The 19,201-nt window shown below is 44.6% G+C and overlaps 1 protein-coding gene across 1 annotated transcript in view; it reads right to left on the reverse strand.

Annotated features, from left to right (window-relative positions):
• Positions 1-6,480: 6,480 nt before the first annotated feature.
• KIF26B (kinesin family member 26B) overlaps positions 6,481-19,201 on the reverse strand; it is an 841,003-nt gene continuing 828,282 nt past the window's right edge. The window contains exons 13-15 of the mRNA XM_033938154.1: positions 18,800-19,002; positions 15,375-15,525; positions 6,481-7,426 (exon numbers count right to left, since the gene is read on the reverse strand). Coding sequence (XP_033794045.1) covers positions 7,278-7,426; positions 15,375-15,525; positions 18,800-19,002 — 503 coding nt within the window. The 3' untranslated portion in view covers positions 6,481-7,277. The remainder of the gene's footprint in view (positions 7,427-15,374; positions 15,526-18,799; positions 19,003-19,201) is intronic.

The raw sequence follows: 19,201 nt of genomic DNA on the forward strand, positions 1-19,201 counted from the left end.
GCAAAGTGATGCATTTAGGCAGAAAGAACAAGGAACACGAGTATAGAATGTCAGGTGCAACTCTGGGTAAGAGCGAACAAGAAAAGGACCTGGGTGTACTGATAGGACCCTGAAACCATTGGTACAATGTGCGGCAGCGGCAAAGAAAGCAAATAGAATGTTAGGCATGATAAAGAAAGGAATCACGAGTAGATCGGAAAAAGTTATAATGCCGCTTTATAGGGCAATGGTCAGACCACACTTGGAATACTGTGTCCAACATTGGTCTCCCAACCTAAAGAAGGATATAAAACTGCTGGAGAGGGTGCAGAGACGAGCAATGAAGCTAATAAAAGGTATGGAGAACTTGGAATACGAGGAACAACTTAAGAGACTGGGATTGTTCTCCCTTGAGAAAAGGAGACTGCGAGGGGATATGATCGAGACTTTCAAAATACTGAAAGGCATCGACAAAATAGAGCAGGGAAAAAAATTATTTACAGTGTCCAATGTGACACGGACAAGAGGACATGGACCGAAGCTAAGGGGGGACAAGTCCAGGACAAATATCAGGAAGTTCTGCTTCACACAACGAGTGGTGGACACCTGGAATGCTTTCCCAGAGGAGGTTATTGCAGAATCCACCGTTTTAGGATTTAAAAGCAAACTAGATGCACATCTCCTTACGAGAGGCATAGAGGGATATGGGTGACTAAAACTACATCAGGTGTACAACTGACTGGATCTCCGCGTGTGCGGATCACCGGAATCAATGGACCGTAGGTCTGATCCGGAGATGACAGTTCTTATGTTATGTTCTTATAAATTTTTGGCATGCAACTGAAAATGGGATCACCATGGGAGAGGCACGGGTGGGTCAGGGGGTGGTCCTAGAATTTATGCGCAGTATTACAGAATACAGGAGATCCACGCCTGTCTTGAGGATTTACACCAGGTTTCAGTTGGAGTAAATCTTTGCCAAAACTGGACATGGATCCCGGTGCTACGTGCTATCCTATAAATGGTACCCAACTCAGAGCACAGTGTAATCTTGACGTAGTGAAGTTGTGCTGAGAGATTTTGTTACTGTCTGAGCAAGATTTTTGTGAAGGAATGCACAGTGTGAGCAGTATTTTAAATACATCCCCTGAGGAAGCCATTGTGTGATGCGGACAGGCCACCGTTGGGAGTGAGATAAGTGCTTAGATGTGAAGTTATCTTCAATTGACAACAGTCGCTCAGCCGTTCAGTCAATACGATTGCACTTACACAGCAGTGAAATTTGAAGCAAGACCTTAGGAAAAGTATCACAAAATATAAACGAAAAACAAAAAAAAAGAAAGTCACTAAGTGAAAGTATAATTATAATGAGGTTTTTTGAACAACGATAGTACCTTTTGCCCCACTGAATGTGTCTTTAAAATACTAAAACATTGGGGTATTTGAGGTCTTTTTTTCTCATTATTTTAAATTGATGTCACTGTAAAAGATTACACTGTATTCATAATTTTGTTTGGTGGTAGGAGGGCGTGGCGTGTGATATCCAACGGAGCACCATTTATAGAACAGCATTCAGCACACATTTTGGGGGGCGTTCATATTTGGACACCATTTACCAAATCTGGTCCAAAGAGGGAGTTATAAAATTGTGTGATCATGAATGCACCTAGGCCCTGATTCTATAAAAGATTCCTAACTGATAGGCGTCATTGAGCGCAGTTGTCAATCATCTGCTAGGTGCTGTTTATAGAATCATGCCTAGTGGTGCCTAAGCATTCTTAAGCATCGGTGGGCGTTGAAACTTTAGGCGCACTCCTATTTATGCCACGGTTTTCTTGGACTAAATGAGGGTGCCTAAATTAGGCACCTACCAGTGCCCATGTCAAACCCCACCAAAAGTCCAGCCAGAATTCTCTCCTAACTATGCCTTCTTCCTGATAGGCTCCTTAAAGTGGTAGGCACCTACTGAGTTAAGTGCCTACCAGCTAATTATTTTTTAATGACGCTTTTTAATTATTAGTGCTGACTAAACCTAATTGAATACTTAAGTTAGGCTCCTAGATCAGCTAGGCATGCTAATCTAGGCCCTAACTTCAGGAGTTGTTTATAAAATCTGGGCCATAAACAGTAGATGCACCATAAAATTTTGCCTGCTTTTTACATGATCTGTGCCTAGGCATGCATTCTGGGGGGTTGCAGTTTAGGAGGAGCAGAGGCAGGATAACAATGCACATGTACTGTATATTTTATATAATATGCAGATACATATATTGAGTAGATGCAAAGCTGCGAATGTGCATTTCCATACTATTTGGGCTGGTTCCAAGACCCTATTTTATAAAGGACACATAACCTAGGGAGAAATTCTGTATAGGATGCCGGTTTCTGCAGTCGCCAAAGAAGGGGCTGAGAATCACACACTAGCGTCCTATACTGAATGGCATCTACCGTAAGGGACAGATGTCTAATCCTGCCTAACCACCTCAATTCTCTAACAGGAGCCAGTTAGAGAATCATGATGCCGCTGAGCTGATCATGGCAAGGGAATTTCCCTGATCCAATCAACTGAGCGGCAGCGCCCCCGCCCCTCCCCCTCGACACTGTCTATGGCAGAAGGGATACCCAATTCCTTCAGCCACCCCCCAAAACCCCCACCCAACACTGTCCGCTTGTTACCAAATTTATTTGCATATACAATTTAATTGGATAACAAGCCAATTAGCACCAATAATTGGGATGCCCAATTCCTCCTGCTGCCTTCTCCAAACCTCCCTCGAAGTCCCCTGGCAGGAGTGATGCCCACTCCCTCCTGCCAGCAGGCCCCCCCACCCATGACACCCCCCAATCTATGACCCCCCAGACCTGAACCCTCCAGATCTATGGTTAATGGGACCTAATTCTGAATTGCATCCCAAACCCCCAGCACCCCAAACCCCCTTGACTCTTCTTGTACCTTTTGTAGTACAGCGAGACGGCCGTATAGAAAGTGGCCTAAGACTCCAATTGGTCAGATACCAAACGCCACGCTCATGACCTTTGTTATTTGGCCAATCAGAGTCTTAGCCCCCCCCCCCCCTCCCGGTGCATCCTAGGATGCACTAGGTAGGGGAAGTCCTGCCATTGTGAAGGGGCAGGCCTGGTGGCCAGGAGTAAGCATCCCTCTGACCCACCATACTACAAAAGGTACAGGGGGTGTCAAGGGGGTTTGGCATGCTGGAGTTTAGGGTTTGGGTCTGGGGGATCATAGATTGGCGGGGTCATGGGTTTGAGGGGGCCTGCTGGCAGGAGGGAGTGGGCATCCCACCTGCCTATCACAGTTGGAGGGGTTGTTTCAGGGGTTCCAGCAGGCGGAATTTGGCATCGTTCCTGCCGCGGAAAGTGTTGCATAGGGGTTCTGGAGTTCCAGCAGAAGAAATTGGCCATCCTTCTTGCCGTAGACAGTGGCAAGGTGGGGGGGGGGTGGCAGCAGGACGGAGTGGGCATCTCTCCTGCTGGCCGACTTGTGCTGAGGTTCGGGAGTTTCCTGCCGCAGCAGCAATCAGCTCAGCTGCCACTTCTATTTGAAATGTAGGCCAGCATTTGAAAGGCCTACATTTCAGATGTCTGTTGTGGCTCTAGGGAGATGCCTAGAGTCGCTTAAACTCACCCAAGGCCACTTCCGGGCGAAACCACACCCAGCCCTGGGTGAGCTTAGGTGTTCCTATGCATCTCCCTAGACCCGCAAAAATCCCTACAATGTAGGCCGCCTGCCTCAGGTAGGTTTTCTCTAAAAACGTGTGTGTCCCGATTGACTGGTTAGATAGCGTAAGATGCCTACTGCTGCCTAAAATCAGGATGCCATTTATAGAATTTGCCCCCCCCCTATAGTATGTTGCCGTTATAAGATAGATGCTTTTTTTTTTTTTACTTTTCACATAAGCGTCTTGCTATAAAATTACCCCATAATATCCCAAGCCTCAACTCTTTAATAAGACCCTGTTTCACTTTGCAACTTGGGCTTCTAAAAGTCTAGCAGTGAGCATGAGATAAAAATAGAGGAAGGGATTCTGAATTTAGCTCATGCCTTTTCTAGGTTAGCTTAAGACTAGTTAGATTCAGGAACAGCAAGTATTGCCCTGCCCTTGATGGGCTTACAGTCTCACATTTGTACCCAAGACAATGCAGGGCGAAGCGAGTTGCTCAAGATCACAAGGAGCAGCAGTGGGATTTTAACCCTGGCTCACCTAGTTTTCTGCTCTAACCCTTAGGCTAGGCCTCCATTTCATAAGCATGTCAGTTTATATGTATGGAGGGTGTCTCTTGTTCCTCAACTGCCAGATGTCAGCATATGAACTCATGCAACACTCTGCATATGAGCTACATAACTGTAGCACAAGATGACATGCTGTCTGGTTTATTCCTTGGTTACAGCCAGTGGTGTAGTGAGGGGAGGGAGGGCCCCCGTCCTTTCCACCCCCACTCCTTCCCGACCCCCCTGCCGCACGCCCCTTTCCTTCCCTCCCCTCATACCTCTTTAATTTTCCTGACGTGAGCAGTATCACGAACTTGCTACGTGCGTCAGTGTTGGCATTCTCCAATGTCACTTTCGAGTCCTGCACCTAAGAAGTGACATCAGACGTTGAGCCGACACGACGCAGGCAGCAAGCTCATGATGCTGCTCAAGCTTGGAAAATTATAGAGGCACTGGGGAAGGGGGCCACATGTGCGGCAGGAGGGGGGGTCTGGAAAGAGCAGGGGGGCATAGAACAAGGCAGGGGAGGGGCGCTATCACCCCGGTGCCACGCACCCTCACTACGTCACTGGTAACAGCTCTTAGAATACATACCAGTTGAGCTAAACAATGTATACTTATATAATTTTTATAAATAGGCAGAATGGCTATGGAAGAATACAGTGCTCCCCCGAGATTCGCGGGGGTTCCGTTCCAATCAGGAGCTACGTGTCAAAGCAGCTCCTGATTGGATAAGGCCCGACTTCGTGCAGGAAGAGGCGGTCGGAGCGTACCGCGAGTGATTTCCTGCACTCGTGGCACTCCGGCTGCTCTCTCCTGCCTCTCCCGCTGCCTTCTTCTTGTCGGCGGTTTGCGGTTGGAAATACCGCGAATGACCAGGACCGCGAACCGCCGACTGCGAACAACCGGGGAACACTGTACTGGTTACTTACGACCATACTTTCATCAACCTAATTCAGACAAGCCATTCTCCCACTTTGCATTGATTAAAGAATTGTTCTGAAAATGCCATGCTTTCCTCCTACTTAAGAAGGATTGTCAGGAGCTGCAGAAAACGTAGGGGAGAATGAAAATAACAATGTATGATGATGTAACACACACCTCCCACACACTAATAAAAAAAGAAATAAAACAGAGCAATGAGATCAAATATCACACTCATCATTTTCTAGAGTGGTTTTTCTTCCTCCTCCGTAAATAAGAAAAGAAAGAAATACAGTATGAGGTTGCTTAGCAAAGGGTTTCTAAGAGCAGCAGCAGTTCCACTGCAGAAGATCTGAGGACAACTGCATGTGGGCTCCTTCTTCCTTCACTTCCTTGCCAGGGCCGGCTAAACATATGGACCAAGGGAGACCCTGGCCCAGGATGCTGGTGAAAAATGGCGCCAAAATCCCAGTCTGACATCTCTTCCTCTCTTTTCCCTCCCCTCTGCGGGCGGGAAAGGACAGATGCTGTTCTGAGATTCAGGATTTTGGCGCTCTGTATCACCAGTATTAGGGGAAGGAGATAGAGGAGGAGCTACTAAATTATGGGGGGGGGGGGGGTGTGGCAGGAGGGAGTCACCCATGCAAAAGTTGGCTTAGGGTTCCACAATCCCTTAACTGCACAGTCTGCTTGGGCAGAATTCACGCCACAGCAAAAACCAAGAGCCAGAATGGGTCAGATTTTCAATTAGTTGGGGGCAATCTTAATTTGGATACTAGTTTGGAGTTGTATGACTAGGTGCTTTTGACCCAGTAGCTTCCCTATAATGGCCCCATACAAAACAATGGGCTAGATCTCCTAAAAAGTGCTACTGTATTAGTAATACGCATTAATGTGCATTACTTACCACAGGTCCCATTGCTTGCAATAGGATCAATTACTAACATAAGGGGCCCCTTACTAAAGTGCATTAAGGCGTTAATGCAGGAATACACCCACGCTAAGAGTTTATGCAGTGGCTTGACACTTAACATGCGCTAATTCCAGCTTTAACTGACAAATGTGGAATGGGGCATAGGGTAGGTTGGGATTCTGCCTTTCATTTAACATGCAATCTGCTCTCGCATGTTAACTCTTAACCCAGCAGATAACACCAAACATTTAACACTTCAATGAGTGCTGTCAAGTGCTTCCAAATTAACTCATGGTACATGCACTACCTCTGGCTTAACTGTAGGTGGAGATGCTGAGCCCACCCCCAAAAGTTAACATAAAGGTTTTCTAGTTACTGCACATTCGTTTTGGCAATAAATGTGCAGACACTGCAAAATTTAAACAGTGTGCCATTGTGTGTTGTCTACATTAGCGACCTCTAATACAGTAACACGCTTTAACTAATCTAGCCATAGAGCGATGTCACTTTAAAAGTGTATGTAAATTTCACAATTCAACAGAAAAAAATATATATAAGTTGTCAGCTACCAATCATGAGATTAAAATGTTCTTTGAGTGGCCTTACTCTGTTATCCATAAAAGACAGTAAACATTTATTCATATGCTGTTCCAAATAGCAAATGTCTCTACAAACACAAGTTACTTATAAACAGCAAGTCAGATAAAACACCAAGAGAAAACAAGCTGGTAATACATCTTAAAAAGTGAGTTTGTTCTTTTGATCTTTTTCCTACTAGCACCATCTGTACACAAGAAAGTATGAACATAAATGTTTGGATAATAAAGATTTGCAAGGCACTTAAACAGTCTTTCTGTGTATTATTATTAATATTAATATCTTCAAGCCCTCAGCAGCAGTCCTACACCCAGATCTCCTCTGCTTCTTTTCCAAAGCTAATGCAAGTGGAAGAGGTCCCATCTACCAGTAGTCTGTATTTACAAACACAAGTTCCACAAAGTCTTCTAGACATCTTTACATCTGAACATTTTGTTTTCCATATATATATATGCTCTATTTTAGTTGTTTCTCGATAAATTAAAAAAAAAAGCTCTTTCCTTTCTTTCCTTCTTCTTCTCTCACACGCAATTCAGAGTCACTTATCGCCAACTTTCATCCTCATTCCATTGTCTTTGAATGTTACAACAAGGGGAGGATTTTAGTTTTGGTTGTTTGTTTTGTAGGGTTGAATTATCGGCGTCTGGAAGTGATGTCAAAGCACGTGATCATCATGAGGTGGGCCTTGCAGAAATTGACACGGTTCTCTAGGCGTTCAGTCATGCACTCAAGAGCCTCCAAGTACTCCAGGGAATCTATCTCAAATGCTTGTTCCAGGTCAACTGAACAGAAAGAGGAAGAAAAGGAAAACAAATTAGCCAGCTATTGAGGGCAGTGACAAAAAGGATTAGTATCAGTGGTGTAACATAGAAACATGATAGCAGATAAAGGCCAAATGGTCCATCTAGTCTACCCATCCACAGTAACCATTATCTCTTTCTCTTTCCAAGAGATCCCATGTGCCTATCCCAGCTGGGATTTAATTGTCCCTGGGCAGGAAGACTGAGATGGTCCTCCCCCCAGTGCCCCCCCCCCACTCAGATCTGGTACTCCACCTACTGCCAGTTCTCCATGTGCAATAACGGCAAAGTCAGCGCTAAAGTCTGCCTCTCTGGCTGACAGAACCTTTCATTTGCTGCGTTCTGCCGCTCTGATGCAATTTCCTGTGGGCTGAACATGAAAGAGGAAAGGTTCCACTGGCAAGAGAGGCAGTCTTAGTTTACTAAGATTAAATTCATGCTTTTGCACTTTCAAAGATTTAAGGTTTTTGACACTGGTTGATAAAAGCAGGTTTGGAAAATGGTGCCTGTAACATCTGAGTTTTTTTCCTTCTGAAATAATAACACTGATTTGGAATGTACGTATAAGATTCATTTTAATCTAGCTCAGGGGTTCTCAACCCCAGTCCTCAGGACACATCTAATCAGTCAGGTTTTCAGGATATTTGAAAGGAATACGCATGGACTAGATTTGTATATAATGGAGGACGTGCATGCAAATTGATCTCAGCCATATTCATTGTGGATATCCTGAAAACATGACTGGCTAGGTCTGTCCCAAGGTCTGGGTTGAGAACCCCTAAGCTAGAACACACTAGTGGAGGTGTGTTTTTTTAAAATTTTTTTCTTATTTTGCTTTATTGCAATGTAATATGAAACTGTAAACTAAACTAAACTAAAACTTAAAAGTTGTAGATGTGGTCACCTCCATGGAAAATGGAGCTCGACTTGGTTAACAATCATAAAGTAATAATAACAACAATAATATTAAAGATTTAAAAATCCAAGAAGAAAATAAACTGAAAAACACAGAAGAAACGTTAAAGAAAGTTAAGAGAAGTGAGGTGTTAGATACTTAGAAAATAATAATGTTTTCAGTATTAAATATTCCGTGTCCAATCCGTGTCTGATTGCATGCAGGTCAACGAATTCACAAAAGGCCTGCATGCAAATGGGGGCGATCGTTGGCATGTCCCCCACCGACCGCACGAATTGCTGGAGAGCGATCCTTGAGCATGCGCAGACCATCTTGCTTGACTGTAGATGGTCTGCGCTTGCACTGGCCCTCCGTTCTTGGGAGAGCAGAAAACTTTTTTTTGCTATTTTTTCTTCGCAAGCCCAAGAGACTACGGGAGCTGATGGCAGCCATTTCCTATTGGCGATCTGTACGGAGCAGGAGCGTAGGAAGATCACTCCTGCCCCAAAAGCCCATTAGACCACTAGATAAGGCCGGCACAGGCTGCCCAGCCCAGAAAGTAACGATCTTCGCTCTGCCCGGCCCGACACCGAAGCGGGGAAAGAGGAGCCCGAAGCACCCACACTGGCCCCTGCAAACACGCAACACACATGGAAGGAGGCGATTGGAGGCGGAGACTACCAGGTAAAGTCCAGGGGTGAGTTAGAGCCGGCACAAAGTTATTCGTGATTTTTCACATTTCGCAGTCCGGCTCTACCCCTAACCTCTGCCAATACCGAGGGAGAAGTGTACAATACAAAAAGTACAGCAGTTACAAATACATCTTTGTACTACAACAAAATATACAGCAATACAAAATTTTAGAAAAACTGAAAAACCAGCATAACAAAATGCTAACCAGTTCATAAATCACCACTATCAATGATTCATAGATCCATAATAATGTTGAAAACAAACTGTTTTAAGTGACTTCCGACAAACAAAATAAGACAAATCGTCACAGAAACAAATCTCAAAAAATCAAATTCACGGTGTCTTTCAGTTGCTCTGTGTGTACTTCATTCTTAACGGTTGCAATCTGAAAGCCTACAGATAGAACAGTAGCAATTATCTGGTTATTTTTCTCTGTAAATAATGGCCTGTTAATTTTTTTAAAGACTCGCTAATGAACCAAACGCATGCTAATGATTGCACATCCTACAAAGCAGACGGGCGCCATCTTGTGGAGGGTGCAGGCACTCATCCTCCTCTCCATCCTCCGCTTATTCCCTGCCGCTCTTCCCCCCCCTGTCACACGTGCACACCACTTCCCTTCCCCTGTACCTCTGTAACATTCCTAGCGTGAGCAGCAACCCCCAACCTGCTGTCAAGCTAGCATTGGATCTTCCTCTGATGTCACTTCCTGGACCCCCCGCACCTAGGAAGTAAAGTCAGAGGAAGAGCCGACACTGGTGCGACAGCAGCTTGGGGGTTGCTGCTTGCCCCAGGAATGTTACAGAGGTACGAGGGAAGGGAAGCAGCGCATACACGGCAGGAGGGGTGGGGGAGGAACGTGTGGTGGTGGGGAAGAGGGCGGGGAGGTGCGCCATTGCCCCGGGCACCTCCCACATTCACTACGCCACTGACTGCATACATAAATTGGCTTCAATCTATGAAACGGTTTAAAACACAGTTGTTTGTTACCACATTTTTGTGATTTATTAGTGGTTACCTGAAAAGAAGAAACTATTTAATTATGGAGATTTTAAAATTTTAGTTTGTCTATTATTTTTATGTATGTTTTTATTGATGTAAACCATTTAGGTTTTTCTTTAAATGGTATTAAAAAGTTTTAAATAAATACTGTGGTTTATGCTTTATTTATTTATATTCCGCCTTTATCCAAGGTGGATTACAATTCAACATACATAGTTAAAAACCAAATACAAACACAGTATATGAACAGCAAAATATAAAGAAGTTCAAACAGTGGCATAGTAAGGAGTGGGGGTGGAAGGGGGGGTCTGCCCTGGGCACGGTCTAGGTAGGGGCACTGGCACCGGTCTTCCTCTCTGCCCCCCCTGCTCCTTCTCGACTCCCCCTACCACACATGTGCGCCCTTTCCCTTCCCTTCCCTTTAATTCTCCCTGCTCGAGCAGCATTACGAACTTGCTGCCCGTGTTGATGTCACCTCTCTCTGACATCACTTCCGGGCTCCGGGCCTAGGAAGTGATGTCACAGGGATAGCTGATACAATGCGGGCAACAAGTTTGTGATGTTGCTCGTGCCTGGAAAATTAAAAAGGTACATGAGAAGTGAAGGGGTGTGTGCGTACGGCATGGGAGGGGGCGGAAAGAAGTGGAGGTGGGCGGAGAATAGGGCAGGGGAGGAGTGCCAATATGCGATTTTACAATAGCTAGGTGCACTATATAGAATCGTGATTAGTGGTGCCTAAAGTGAGCTTAGGTGTCGATAGGAGTGACGGGACTAAAGGGCGCGCGGACAAAGGAGCTTAGACAAATGCGTGCAGGACGTCAGCATGCCGGATTAAAAGTTAAATTTAAAGCACTCTGAGGGGAGGTGTGGGGGGGGACCCCCCAGTTTACTTAGAAGTGTTGGTGTTGCTGTTAGGGGTGGGGGGGGGAACACCCCTCCCCGCACACACTTAGAGAGGAAACTAATTTTTCCCTAAAACAGGGAAAAATTACACTTTCCTCCAATGTGGAGGGGGGTGTTTCCTCCTCGAACCCCCAACGGCAGTGCCAACACTTCTAAATAAACTGGGGGGTCCCCCTCACACACCCCCTCAGAGTGCTTTAAATTTAACTTTTAATCCAGCATGTTGACGTCCTGCACGCATTTGTTTAAGCTCCTTTGTCCGAGCGCGATTGTCCTGCGCGCTTTCATCTATGTATCGTTGATAGGTGTCCTAACCTATTTATGCCAGGGATTTCTTTGTCTAAATGAATCTGCCTAAATCCAAAACAGGTGCCTACATGACAAGCATGCCCACAATCTGCCCCCCTAACCACATCTACTTTCTGGTAGGCATCTTAGTCTTCTAGGCACTTACCATCCAATTTAAGTGTAATTTACATCAATTATGAGATGCTAATTAATTATCAGCGCCAATTAAGTCTTTTAAATAAGTTAGGTGCCTAGATCAGATAGGCATGCTGCTCTGAGCGCCTAACTTTAGGCATCATTTATAGAAACAGGGCCTTAGTGCACATTATTTTCTTTTAGCACATACTAAGATTTAGAACAAAGGTCTAAAAGTTAGGACATAAATCTTTTGAATATTGGACCCAAGATTATTTAGACCAGGCTGCCCAAGTCCGGTCCTCGAGATCTACTGTCAGGCCAGGTTTTCAGGATATCCACAATGAACATGCATGAGAGAGATTTGCATACCAAGAAGGCAGTGCAGGCAAATATCTCTCATGCATATTCATTGTGGATATCCTGAAAACCTGGCCTGCCAGTAGATCTTGTGGACAAGACTCGGGCAGCCCTGATTTAGACAATACTTGCTGAAGTAAAAGTTGTAATTTTACCAATATATGCATTAATTTGTATTTGATTTATTGGCTCTGCAAATTTGGGTGCTTTATTGATTCCACCATGTGTCAGATAACCATATAAACTCCAATATACACTGATTCGAATATAAACCTAGGTGACCTTTTTCCCCCCAAAAGGAGGAAAATAGGTCAACTCGAACATAAACTGAGATTAGAATTTCAGAGAAGGTGGGAGCCAGCAGGGCTTGACAATGCACAGACGCTCAAGGCCTCGCATTGGATCAGCATCCACCGTCAGCAGTCATAGCTTTATTCAGCATTGCAGCAGCAACTTTCTTGAGCACAAACTGGTAAGCTGCTAGCTGGGAGGGGGGGGGCATGTATATAGGCTCTGGGGGGGGATGAGTGGAGGAAGAAGTGGAGGATAGCTGCACTGGTGGTTGGGTGGTGGCACGAATATAAAGTAAGATCTTAATTTGGGGAACTTTTTGGGGGCCACAAATCTCAGTTTATATTTGAATATATATGGTAGGTAAATTCTGTTTCAGTAACATGACCATTTATTTTTTTCGTCAAAAGGGGACATCTATTAATTGTCAGTCCCGCCCCCAATCCCGCCCTAGCCCTGCCTCAACCCTGCCCTAGCCCGCCCCCAATCCCGCCCCCAATTTCTTCCATTTATTTTTCATGTACACATAATATCTTCATATTAATTCATAATGGTAACCTTAAAATAAAAAAAAACTACAAAGCACATTATACGCAGAGAAAATGTTAATTATCATTTGGGATTTTCAAAGATGTCAAGCCAAATGACTTTAAAATATGCAATGTCACCTCAGTAACTATAGAAAAATAGACAAATATAGTGCAAAATATAGACAGCAGATATAAATTCTCAAAACTGACAGGTTTTGATCACTAAATTGAAAATAAAATCATTTTTCCTACCTTTGCTGTCTGGTGATTTCATGAGTCTCTGGTTGTGTTTCCTTCTTACTGTGTATCCTTTCTTTCATTTCTTTCTTTCTTTCTGCACTCGGGCCCAACAATTGTCCCTTTCTATTCCCTCCCTCCTTCCTTCCCATGTCCATACTGCCCCCCCAGTGCCTCTGTCCTGTGTCCTTAGTGCCCCAGTGCCTCTGTCCTGTGTCCCGAGTGGCCCCCAGTGCCTTCTTCTCATGTCCATAGTGCCCCCAGTGCGTGTCCTGTGTCCTTAGTGCCCCCAGTGCCTCCTTCCCATGTCCATAGTGCCCCCAATGCTTGTCCTGTGTCCTTAGTGCCCCCAATGCCTCCTTCCCATGTCCATAGTGCCCCTAGTGCCTGTCCTGTGTCCCTAGTGCCCCCAGTGCCTCCTTCCTATGTCTTCTTTTGCCTTTGCCCCTCCCCCGAAGCTAGCCTGCCTGCCTACTTCCTTCCCTCTCTCCAGTGCCTGATTCAAACCCCACACCCGCAGATTCAACCCCCCCACGATTCAACAACCCCCCCTGCAGATTCAACACTCCCCCGTGGATTCAACCCCCCCACCCGCAGATTCAACCCCCCCCCCCCGCGGATTCAAACCCCCTGCCTGCCCGTGTACCACTGCTGCCTGCCAGTCTGCCTCCCTGCCGCGCCGATTGAAACGCTGGGCCACCGCCACTGCTTCTTGGCTTCTTCCCGACGTCAATTTTGACGTCGGAGAGAAAGTTTGGGCCAGTCAGGCAGCGATTGGCTGGCCCCGAACATCCTCTCCGACGTCAAAATTGACATCGGGAAGAAGCCAAGAAGCAGTGGCGGCGGCCCAGCGTTTCAATCGGCGCGGCAGGGAGGGAAAGTGATCGGCTGTCCTGGTGTCACAGCTTCGGGACGCTGTCCCTGAAAACGGGACATTTTGGTGTCCCGAAGCAGTGGGTCGGGACAATGGGACAGTTGGCCCGAAAACGGGACTGTCCCGTTGAAAACAGGACGTATGGTCACCTTATGTTTCAGGGATATTTATTTTACTGAATTTATAATATGAATATTAGGCCTCTATAACCTCCATGAACTGGTATTTCCAGTGAAGCAGAATAAAAAGGCTATAATTAAATTATATTTCCAGAGGGAGTCAAAAGGAAATTGAACTGTTTAGGCTGTCACACTTTTGGCAGCTTATATGTTTTTGTTATAAAATTAGGAAGAATAGAATGCTGAGTCAATTCATCTGACTGCTGATTTGATGTCATTCCTAAATTCAAGAGTTGTGCATAAGATGATAAGATCTGACTTGGGCCTTTATTTATCTTTGTAATACAGCTAAGGTCATAAGTGTTCCCTCAAAGGAGCACAAGACTTTGTGGTCATTCATGTAACCACTGGAAATTCTCTCTCTCGCTTTTGAACCATTCTAGACTGGCTGCAGTTCTTGTGTGCTACACAGATAGCCACATATATCTTAGACCAGCAGTCTCCAACGTGCAACTCCAGGGCTGCATGTGGTCCCCAAAATCCTCCACTGAGGCCCTCAAAGATTTGACTAAAATGCTCTTCATATCCTATAAATGAGTTAATTTCAGTCTTGCTCACTTGATATAGTAACTGCAAACAATCTCTTAAGTGTGTTACTCAGGTGTCTCATTTATAGAATTTGACAATCCCTAAAATAAAGTGAGTTTTTAAAATATATCCTTGAAGTGTTGTAGAATCAATATTAGTATTATTTTTTAATGTTTAATACCGTCTGAACAAGCAGATGAAGACAGTTTACAAAATGAGCAGTACGTGTAAAGCTTGAAATCTTTTGGATGGCCTCAGAGCTTTCTCGTATTCACCCTGCAGCCCTTTACATGAAAAAAGTTGGAGACTACCGTCTTAGAAGAAGCAATACTGATGTATATACATTTTGGCAGAGCTATTTGTTGCCCCTTTGCATTAATTCAGTGTTCTTTTCTTTAGGAGGGCAATGTCTCCCTGGGCTAGCTTTCTGCATTCCATGACAGTAATGAACCTCACTCCTAGTCCTAAATATGTGATGTATAATCTCGATCTCTCAAATCTACTATCTTAAAATGGCTATATTTATAATCCCTATTCTGTTATTCAGCTCTCAGGATAGGAGGTATAGTGCTAGCATCACAGTCCAAGATGAATAATAATAATAAAAAATGTTTTTTATTTATAACCCGCTATACTTTGACAGTTTAGAGCGGTTTACATCAAGAAGATCTGCCAAACACAGAAGAAATAACTTACAGAAATATGTCTGTCAAATAAAAATTTCTTAAACAAATTTATTATATAAATAAGTCTTCACACATTTGGTGAGAAATTAAATTCATGAATAAACCACTTATAGTTTTACTCCACTTTTCTAAGAAATACAGACAATGCTGACCTGAGGGTCCTATCAAGTGAACTTCTTTATGCATTTAATTTACTTTCATACGAGATTAGTCCTGCCATATGATACCTGTTCATGGGATGCTACCAACTTGAAAGCTCATGAATTAGCATTAGATAACTTAACCAGGGTTAAGCTTGTCCATTACACCCGATAGGACAAAGCACTTACATTCACTAAGCCATTTATTAGGATCCAGCATCAGGTACTGCTTGGTTACCTCCAGCTCCTTCATCAGCCACTCATATTTAGCTCTGACCTCGCAGATTCTCTGCTGGCGGTGCTCCAGGATTTTCAGCTTGGAATTGAAGCATATCATACCCTGAGGAACAAGCACAAAAGGTGAAATATACAAGAGAATGTTTTGGAGAGCAAAAAAAAAACTTATCCAGGAAAACATTTCAAAACATCACAAAAGTTACCTGTAACAGCCGTATAAAGATGTTAGCCATCAAAATCCACAGTCTACAGTACTGAACAGCACTAAATGTGGAAAAATGTACATCTTGTTGGATTACAGGTCACTCTCCTCAACCAAAGGAGGACATTTACATTTTAGGACAGAGTATCCCTCTAATATCAACCTTTAAATATTTAGGAGTCATGATTGACTTCCAATTAAATTTCAGCTGCCAAGTCTCAAACTTAGTTAAGTCATGTTTTTATACCATGAAAAAATTATGATCTATTAGGGGATTATTTCTGGAACACAATCTGTATACTCTTATCCATGCATTATTGATCGTCAAGTTGGATTATTGCAATATCGTTTACATGGCCACAACACAAAGTAATATTAGGAGATTACAAACTATTCAAAATACCACTATTAAAATGCTGGGATTTAAGAGGAAATTTGATAGGGTCACACCTTTATTCATAAAATTTCATTGGTTACCTATTTACGGTACTATAGGATACAATTTAAAACGCTAACTTTGTTTCATCAGGTTCTGTATTATCAACAACCTGAATATTTACATTCATTAATAAAACCTTATAATCCCAGGAGAACATTAAGATCAATGTAAGATAGCAGACTAGTACTCTGTATTATCACACCTATGGCAAAATTTGAAAACACTGTGTTATCATGTGCTACTGGCTAATCCCAATATTTATCAACACAAGCCTCAGAAAAACAGGCAGGAAAACTTAGTCCATGCCAGACTAGTACCGTATTTTCACGCAGATAACGTGCACCCGTGTATAACGCGCACACGGGTATAGCGCGCAGAAACCACGATATTATGTATAAAAACTTTTGTATACCGCGCTCACGGGTATAACGCGCATGCTGCCCGACTGTCCTGTCGCCCGCCCCGACTCTTCTCTGGCCACCCCGACTCTCCTTTCGCCCGCCCCGACTCTCCTCTGGCCGCCCCAACTCTCCTTTCGCCCTCCCCGACTCTCCGTTTACCCGCCCTGCCCTGCCCCCCCCCAGCAGGACCGCTCGCACCCCCACCCCGAACGACCGCTCGCACGCGCTCCCACCCGCACCCGCGATCGGAGCAAGAGGGAGCCCAAGCCCTCTTGCCCGGCCGACTCCCCGACAATATCGGGCCAGGAGGGAACCCAAACCCTCCTGGCCACGGCGACCCCCAATCAGAATAGGCCCTGGAGCCTTAGGTCCCACCTGGGGGCGCGGCCTAAGGCACATGGTCGGGTTGGGCCCATGTGCCTCAGGCCGCGCCCCCAGGTGGGACCTAAGGCTCCAGGGCCTATTCTGATTGGCCCACGCGCCTTAGGCCCCACCAGTAGGCGGAGCTTTGGGACGGATGGGCCAATCCGGCCTCATTCCATCGTTGGCTGCCTGCCGGACAGGCGGGTTTGGCTCCCGTCTGTCCGGCCAACTACCAAAGGTACGGGGAAGGGGGGTGGGGGTGTCGTGGGGGTCAGCCAGGGGGGTCGCGGGTCGGCTGGGGGGGCGGTCGGAGGTTTTTGGGGGGGGGCGGTCGTTGGAGGGAGGGGGGGTTTGCGTCGAGGGCAGGAGGGCCTGGGATCCCTCCTGCCCGTAATGTAGAGCGGGGTGGGGGTAGGGGGTCGCCGTGGCCAGGAGGGTTTGGGCTCCCTCCTGGCCCGATATTGTCGGGGAGTTGGCCGGGCAAGAGGGCTTGGGCTCCCTCTTGCTCCGATCGCGGGTGCGGGTGGGAGCGCGTGCGAGCGGTCGTTCGGGGTGGGGGTGCGAGCGGTCCTGCTGGGGGGGGTGAATCGGGCGTCGGGCGGGGTGGGAACTATGTAGAAAAACTTTTGTATACCGCGCTCACGCGTATAACGCGCGAGGGGTATGCGCGGTAGGTAAAAACGCGTATAATGCGCGCGTTATATGCGTGAAAATACGGTACTCCCATCAGCAAAGAGTGCCAAATGGGAATCTACTAGAAATAAAGCTTTTTATTTCATCGGCCCCCAATTATGGAATCATCTACAATCAGACATTAGACTAGAAGTAACCACACAGTCATTCAAGACTTGACTGAAGAACTTCCATTTTTAGGGATCATTTGGGAAGAACAGTTTGTCATCAGAAACCCCTGTGGTTTAGTGCAATTATATATACCTATATAAATATATATATTTTTTTCTATCTAGTGCTTTTTATCTAGTGTTTTCCTATCTCTAATGGAGTTCCTTTCATAATTTAATTGTATTTTACTGTAAACCGCTTAGGTCTGTAATATGCTGATAAAATATAAACATAAAACACTCTACAGTACTGCATGCATTAGGCCATCATGGTCATGACCCTATAGAAAAGGTTTATATACCCATATGTGTTTGTTACAGGGCCAAGCTGTCATATCTTTACTTCCCTCTAAAACAGGGGTTCTCAAACCATCATTAGGACACATTGCTGCCAGTCAGATTTTCAAGATATTCACAATATAGCTATTGTTTTTATTGTATACAGTACATGTCATTATATACTTTCTATTTTATTTTGTTTATTCAGATTGCCATTTGCATGAGCTTCTAAACGTTTATGACTCTTATGTATTGATACATCAGGAGAGTAAGGGCCTGTTTTACAAAGCTGTGCTAGCGGCTGCCGCAAGGCAACAGCCCCAAAGTCCTTTAAATCTCTATGGGCTTCGGGGCTATTACTGCGGCTTTGTAAAACAGGCCCTAAATCTTTTTCTATAGTTCACATTTACTAGCAGATGTTATTATATTGTATTTGATTTCATTGTTCCATTTTTATCGATCTTTATTGTTATAATTTTATTGTCAAATTTTTATCACTGTGTATTAATCATTTCCTATGTATTTTTCAGTTTTTCATGTGTGTGTATATATATTAATTTTTAAATTTGTATAATTTATGAGTTTTGTCTTTTTTTTTTGTTTGTTTAGTTTGACTCCTGATCCAGGCCTCTTGGCTGAAACATGGCTTGTGTTGAATCATCTAAGCCTTTGTCACATCATAGTCCAATAAAACCTGGCTGGTAACTTACATCAAGTTTCTTGTTATTCGCTGCCCATTCCTTTGTTGGTGTTTGCTACCTTAATACAAACCACAAATGGTTTTCTTTTCAATATTTCACTGTCTTATTGCTAAACAGAAATGGAAAGCAAGACCCTTTCTATGCTCTCACCTTGCCATCTCCCCCTCTCTTCCGCTGGAGTCTCTCTACATCATCTATCTCATAGACTTTGATCTCAAAGGGCTCACCCATCCCTCTCTGGGCACTTCGCAATGGACCGTCCACCCAGCGGATTCCTGGGCTGTTTGCAGTTTTTCTTACTGGGGAAGTTGCGTCTAGTGATAATGCTGGGATGAGTCTCCGTCTTTGAGAACCTAAGAAAATATATGTGTTTAGTCATTCATTGGTAAAGATATTAAAAATATAATTTAAAAACTCTTCTAGAGCTGCAGCATTTAAAGCATTGTTACAATACTATACTTAACCAGAAAGCTGGTTATGATCTGTTTACTCAACAAGTGAGAAGATTTGAAGAAAATAATAAATCTGGCCACTTGCCAGCACAGTTTTTGA

This window comes from Geotrypetes seraphini, chromosome 3, assembly GCF_902459505.1.
Source record: "Geotrypetes seraphini chromosome 3, aGeoSer1.1, whole genome shotgun sequence".
Lineage (NCBI taxonomy): Eukaryota > Metazoa > Chordata > Amphibia > Gymnophiona > Dermophiidae > Geotrypetes > Geotrypetes seraphini.